This window comes from Triticum dicoccoides, chromosome 5B (genome assembly GCF_002162155.2).
Source record: "Triticum dicoccoides isolate Atlit2015 ecotype Zavitan chromosome 5B, WEW_v2.0, whole genome shotgun sequence".
NCBI lineage: Eukaryota > Viridiplantae > Streptophyta > Magnoliopsida > Poales > Poaceae > Triticum > Triticum dicoccoides.
In genome coordinates this window covers 42,520,534-42,527,855 of record NC_041389.1, presented here as the reverse complement: position 1 = coordinate 42,527,855, position 7,322 = coordinate 42,520,534, and the positions used below count along the sequence as shown (strand labels likewise).

General features: G+C 39.7%; 1 protein-coding gene across 1 annotated transcript; it reads left to right on the top strand.

Moving 5' to 3' along the window:
* The first annotated feature begins 144 nt into the window (after positions 1-144).
* LOC119307249 lies at positions 145-4,191 on the top strand. The gene is made up of 6 exons (XM_037583333.1): positions 145-299; positions 947-1,032; positions 1,234-2,867; positions 3,482-3,561; positions 3,653-3,922; positions 4,011-4,191. The coding sequence occupies exons 4-6, from the start codon at positions 3,554-3,556 to the stop codon at positions 4,063-4,065; spliced, it is 333 nt and encodes a 110-aa protein (XP_037439230.1). The 5' UTR covers positions 145-299; positions 947-1,032; positions 1,234-2,867; positions 3,482-3,553; the 3' UTR covers positions 4,066-4,191.
* The last annotated feature ends 3,131 nt before the right edge of the window (positions 4,192-7,322 follow it).

Sequence of the window (7,322 nt, the reverse complement as noted above, 5' to 3'; positions counted from 1 at the left end):
TCTCAAGCAAAGTCACATTTGTTCCTGCAATTTGATGTTATGATTTATTTTATCCTTGTTTAGATTTGTTTACATGAATGCCAACTACTTTATTTTACTTATATTCCAGTGACTTTTCTCATTTGTTTTTTGTTCGTGATCTGCTCTGCTTGTTTTGGCTCCTTTTAATTGATGCATTATTTTTGTCTATTAATGTGTACCCAGGTGACTATGTGAGTTGCATTGACAGAATCCATGTATTAAGCTGGGGCATTTTTGGCAGCTGCAGCAACCTGACAATTCATTTGTTCTCATACAAGGTAATTTACTTCCCCCCTTTATGTATCATGGATGGATATATGTGCTGGTTGGTTGTCATTACTGAAGCAAGAATTGTTGATGATGACTACCTTCGAGCAGGTTTTTATTGGTTTTTCTTTCTCCATTTTTTGTATGATGTATGGATGTTGTAGGATAAATGTGAATTAACAATACAACAACTTCCAGAAGTATTTTGCAACTTCAAAAATCCAGAATTATGGTTCTGATGTTAATAACCAGGATGATGCGATAGCCTCTTTTGATTCGTATCTATTTTTTCGATGCTTGAAAGATATACTTGCATTACTTGACTGGAATAATCTAACTTGCGTTTCTCTTTTTTTTTCATTTCCAGAGAATAATCTAACTTGCGTTTCCCTTTTTTTTTTCATTTCCAGAGTACTTTGCTGCTAGCATAATTGTGGTCCATTTTCTACTCTACTTTTCCTTGATCTATATACATGATTGTCAATTTCCAACTTCTTAGTTACAGAAAAAACAAACAAAATTCAGTTTAGATTTGTCTGCTGTAGGCATTAAAAGATTCATCAGAGCCATCATTCTGAACATTGTTTAAAATGACACCCTATTGCCGTTGGTGCCAAGAACTTGTGATTTATGGCTTATGTCAATTCCATCTTTATAGATGCTTGTGAAGTACATGGGGAAGGCGCGCATGGTTGATGATTATGTTCTGGATTGGAGGCCGAAGCAAACTCCGTCAGGTTTCAGGTGCACGCCCTCTGTCTCTGTTTTCGTCTCTGTAGCTAAACTTGAGAATTGTACACTTTGGTATATAAAGTTAATCGCTGAGTTTACATGCAGTTATGAAAGTTAGAGCATATACATGCTTGATTTTACTTCCTTTAATACAGGGCATTCTATAATTACTAAGAACTGATTAGTTGAAGTGTGCCTCCCTATTTTGTCCAGATAATTACTTCAGGTTAGGCGGGAGAAATAAAAAGGGTAACCATAGATATATGGTGTAGCATCATGAGGTTCAGGTTCCTGCTGTTGATCAACCGTTGCTTCGGTCGAGGTGGGTTATGCTTGATTATGTTCTTTGTATTTTTGTTCATGGCCTACACTGGTGGTACCATCTATTCTGTTTCAAAAATTTCAATGGCTTAGTTTCATGTCCCAGTACCACTTGAAGTACAACTAAGTACCTTCTGACAGGGCAATAATGTATGTATTTACCTATGGTTATTGTTTCCTATAAGAAACATGATCATCTCACCTTGGTTTCCCCTGTATCTGACTTGGGACAGTTTTATGTGAGATTTGTTTTGCATTTTCTGTGTGTGTGGATGCTTAAGCTTAAGCTTTTGTTATTTGGTTCAGTTAGAGATTAAAGAAGACTGAAATTGAGTCGATGGTGTATATACTTGATATATATAAATGGTCAAAATAAGGAAGTGCTTTTATGAAAGTTAAATATGCAGTTGTCTTCCTGTTTGAATCTTCATTGGTGATTCCAAGTTTGTTGCTTTCCCCAAAAGTGGAGATTTGTAGTACCGACAGAACTTCAACCTATTCAGCATAGATCTTAAATTGACCAGACAATAGTATAATAATTTTTATTTACGGCCTTAGAATTGTATTGCCACAAAAAAATCAGATTTGAAATCGAAAAAAAAGCAGGTTCTTATGCTCATAACAATCCAGGAGATGATTCTGTAGCTTAATGTTTGCTTAATCTTTTCCATCCTTAATTAGTTAAAGGTATTAATTTGGCGATAATTTAAGAATCTTCGGGTAGTAGAGATCATGTAGGTCATTTAGCTCCGCCCACCGGCCGCCGGAGATTAAAGAAGACTGAAATTGAGTCGATGGTGTATATACTTGATATATATAAATGGTCAAATTAAGGAAGTGCTTTTATGAAAGTTAAATATGCAGTTGTCTTCCTGTTTGAATCTTCATTGGTGATTCCAAGTTTGTTGCTTTCCCCAAAAGTGGAAATTTGTAGTACCGACAGAACTTCAACCTATTCAGCATAGATCTTAAATTGACCAGACAATAGTATAATAATTTTTATTTACGGCCTTAGAATTGTATTGCCACAAAAAAAATCAGATTTGAAATCGCAAAAAAAGCAGGTTCTGATGCTCATAACAATCCAGGAGACGATTCTGTAGCTTAATGTTTGCTTAATCTTTTCCATCCTTAATTAGTTAAAGGTATTAATTTGGTGATAATTTAAGAAACTTCGGGTAGTAGAGATCTTGTAGGTCATTTAGCTCCGCCCACCGGCCGCCGGCCAGAGGTGAGTTCTTTTATACCTGTATAGGAGAGGGGGGGTGCTCATATCGGGGCTGCAAATTGGGAGCCTCTGATGTTATCACCATCCCGGTTCCGTTCTTCAGATACGCAGAATCGTTCTTGTTCATTGGTTGCTTGAGGGGAATGTTATTTTCTTGGAGATACAGAGAGAAATCTCTACTGAATTAGGTGTTGAAGATGTTTTCTTGTGTATGTGTGTGTCAGTGCAAACCCGGATCAGTTGCTGCTCCAAACCAGACAATTTGGAGGATAAACGCGAGTCTCCCAGCGATGCCATGGTTAGCACTGTTCTTTGAGTTGTCTCTGTTTCAAACCATACAATTCATTTAGGCAAAATACTGGAGACACTATCATTCATACTGTATTTGGCATGGTAGGGGACAGTCAGAACCTTATGGTCTTGCAACATCCTCAGAATAAATATTCTGCTCCAATCAGGTTCTATGTATATTCTGTTAGCCACGGTTTATCTCAGAAACGAGGATTTCATATTACACAAGTGAAGAATCCTTGAGAAATGTTTATGGCAAATGTCAACCGTAAGTCCGCACAAGACATAAGTGATCCCCAAATGGTGAACAGTGCCATTCTACAAAATAAAATGTCTGCAGAACAAAAAGGACCCTGAACAATTTCTGGAATTTTTGTGTTCCTTTATTTGTTACTCCTCTGCACTACATCAATTTTTCCAAGCTCGTTTTGCTTTCAAGTCTGATGCGCGTGTTTTTTCTCATATATATAGGAAGAAGAAAGTATTCGCTCCAGATGTAGATGTCTAGCTTGCCTGTGTGCTGTAACATTAATCAGTGCATCGGGCCCAAAGTTTTCTATCATTGGAACCTTGATGATTTATCTCATTTGAACATAATCTAACCCCTCTGATTTTTTTCAGTACATAATTGTACACCTTCTATGCCCCGCTTAATTGTGTGTTCATTTTGTTAATCAAGAAGCATCTGATTTTATGGCTGGGTATGTTGAAAATATATAAAACCTTTCTTCTTTTGGATAATTTGTTTCCCTTTGACCAATCTTTGTTACTTGCCTACACATCTGTGCATAGCGTGGTGCTCCAGCGCGACCGCTTCGTGTGCTGCCTCGAGTCGCATGGCCACCATGCCCGCGCCGAGGCGAAGGCCGCTGCCACTCTCAACGCCCTCTGCTGCGCGCTCTCGCCGGCGGCGTTTGCAAAGCCTTGTCGTGGCGCTGCAAGTGTTGCCCCCCTCCTCCCCAAGGGCAAGGTGAAGGAAGGTGCATGTGTGGTTCTTCAGCAGCTCGCATCGAGGATTGCTGTGTCCAACCTGCAGAAGTATGCCAAGAAGTTCTCGGAGATGTAAGCCACGACACATTTTTCTGCACTGATTTCCTTCGGTTGGATTTTGTGGATCTAGGTGTTGAAAAATTATGGGTTGTGGATGCAGGATTAAGGACATGTCCCCGCACTACAACGAGAGATCTGAGCTGTTTGGAAGTTAGTTTAGGTTTTTGTTGTGGATTCACAGCTTCTCACATGTATGATCCTCTTAGACCTTTAGATTTCCAAAGAAACTAAATGAAGATATGGTGGTATGGTCTCAATAGTACAACTTAAAGCCTTCCATGTTTTATAATTTTTTTTGAAATTTGCTCTTGAAGAATTATGTATCTATGTTAGATCCGGTGAGAAAAGGCGGCTTTCAAGTAGAGGTTGCTGCAGTGTTGGCCACATTTAGTTTTCGACTTAAGTGTCTAAATATTCTCACAATACTTGGCTCCCTTTCGGCCTTTGCGCCATTGGCGCAACGAGTCATCTAGTATTCAGAGAGAACAAGAAAGAGTGTAGTGCAAATGCAAGATGGTACGCCTCGGATGGTGCCAAATGTAACACTGACATGCAAAAAGATAATTTCTCTATTCGATGCCAATGTAGAAATAGTATGCCCAACTCTAGCTCACCTCAAATGTAAGGTTATATCTTTTAGCCACTGAGATATTAATTCTAGGGCGCATTGCGAATTGTGACGTGGCCACTTGTAACTCCAGTTTCGATCACATGACATTGGTTAGAGAAAACAAGAAAGTGTGTAGTGCAAACGCAAGATAGTATGCCTCAAATGTTGCCAAACGAAACACTAATATGCAAACAGATTACTTTCTTTAATTGATGCCTGTACAAAAATATTATACACCATTGTAGATTACCTTGAATTTAGTGTCATCTATTTTTGCTAGTAAGATATTAATTCCGAGGGAATCTCACACAATGTCACGCGACCACTTGTAACTCCAGTCTAATTACCGGACAACGGGGTGCAAATAATATTTAGAGAGAACAAGAAAGAGTACAATGCAAATGCAAGATAGTATGCCTCAGATGCTAACAAACGAAACGCTGACATGCAAACAAATTAATTTCTCTAATCGATGCCGGTGCAGAAATAATATACACACTTATCGTATAACTAGAATGCATGGTTATCTATTTTAGCTAGCGAAAATCTTAATTTCGAGGGCGCATCACGCAATGTCACGTGACCACTTGTAACTTTAGTCTCCATCACGGGACGACGGTTCAAGAGAATAATAAAGAGTGCAGTGCAAATGCAAGATAGTACGTATCAGATGGTGCCAACTGAAACACTGACTTGGAAAGGGATTAATTTCTGTAAAGGATGCTTGTACAAAAATAGTATACACGACTATAGTTTACCTCAATTGTAGGGTTATATATTTTAGCTAGTAAGATGTTAGTTCCGAGAGCGCATCACACAATGTCACTTGGCCAGTTGTAACTATAGCCTCGATCACGGGACGGTGTGGAAATAATATTAGGAGAAAACAAGAAAGAGTGCAGTGCAAATGCAAGATAGTATGCCTCAGATGGTGCCAAACGGAACACTGACATGCAAATAAATTAATTTCTCTAATCGATGCCAATGTAGAAATAGTATAAACGATTGTACTTTACCTCAAATGCAGGGTTATATATTTTAGTTTGTGACATGTTAATCTCGAGGGTGCATCACAATATGGCACGTGCCCACTTGTAACTCCAGTCTCTATCATAGGGCGATGGTAGAAGACAACAAGAAAGTGTGCAGTGCAAATGCAAGATAGTATGCCTGCGTGCTAAATGAAACACTGACGAACAAAATTATTAATTTCTCTAATCGATGCCGGTACAAAAATATTATAGACAACTGTAGTTTAACTTTAATGTAGGGTTATGTATTTTAGCTAGTACTCCCTCCGTTCCAAAATAGATGACCCAACTTTATACTAACTTAGTATAAAGTTGGGTCATCTATTTTGGAACGGAGGGAGTAAGATGTTAATTCCGAGGACCCGTCACACAATGTCACGTGGCGACTTGTAATTCCAGTCTTGATCACGGGACAATGGTGTGCAAATAATATTTAGAGAGAACAAGAAAGAGTGCAGTGCAAATTCTAGATAGAACGCCTCAAATGGTACCAAATGAAAGACTGACAGGCAAACATATTCATTTCACTCATCGATGCTGATGCAGAAACAACATACTCTGCTGTCGCTTTACTAGAATGCATGGTTATATATTTTAGCTAGTGAGATGTTAATTTTGAGGGTGCATCACGCAATGTCACATGAGCTCTTTTAACTTCCAGTCTCGATCACAGGATGATGGTTAGAGAGAACAAGAAAGAGTGAAGTGCAAATGAAAGATAGTACGGCTGAGATGGTGCCAAACGGAACACAGACATGCAAACAGATTATTTTTTCTAAAGGATGTCAGTTAGTATACATGACAATAGTTTTCTCGAACGTAGGGCTTTCTATTTAGCTAGTAACATGTTAGTTCCGAGAGTGCGTAACCCAATGTCAGTTGACCACTTCTAACAGTCTCCATCACGAGACGACGGCGGGGAAATAATATTCAGAGAGAAGAAGAAAGAGTGAAATACAAATGCAATATAGTATGCCTCATATGGTGCCAAATGAAACACTGAAATGCAAACAGATTAATTTCTCCAATCGATGCCAATGTAAACTTAGTATAAACGACTGTATTTTACCTCTAATGCAGGGTTATATAGTTTAGGTAGTGACACTACCAGAATTTACCTAGTTGCTGACGGCCTCATCTATGTCGACGACGCCCGTCGGCATAGATGGACATATGCTGACGGCGAAGGGCAGGTCGTAGGCGTAGAATGGCCGTCGGCATATGTTTATCTATGCCGACGGGGGCCGTCGGCATAAGACGACCGTTGGGACAGCTGGTTGTACGCCTACGGGGGCCGTCGGCACAGCTGGTTGTACGCCTACGTGCGAAGGCCCCCTGCTCCATGCGGATCGGGGTGCCACAGGGCTTGGTATCAGAGCAGCCAGGCTGGCATAGATTATCCTAGCATTAGATCACCGCTACCATCAACCCGTAATGACCCTCAGGCATTTGACCGATCCCTGACATCCGGCATGGCCATTGTTAATCAACAGGTGGTGGAGTCGGGACCGACACGTCCTCATCCCGCTGTCCCCGCCTAGTTATCCGTGAAAAGTGCCTTATTCCTAATTCCGTTTGAGCTACAAATTGGTAGGGTGATTAATATTAATAAATAACTCATGGATACCAAAGATGAGCTAAATCCAGTCATCCTAGATTTTTGTGCAATGTTTCAAAGTTTCTGACCAGATTGTCACTTTGTGAAGGAAGTACCTTCATAGAGTTTCCAAATGGGCTGAAACTTTTCGATCCTCTCTAGTATCCCAAATAG

What these genes read in the sequence shown, in the direction of transcription:
- LOC119307249 (XM_037583333.1), top strand. An exon ending in GCCAAGAAGTTCTCGGAGAT is followed by an intron (nt 3,923 to 4,010) that starts GTAAGCCACGAC and finishes TTGTGGATGCAG; the next exon opens with GATTAAGGACATGTCCCCGC.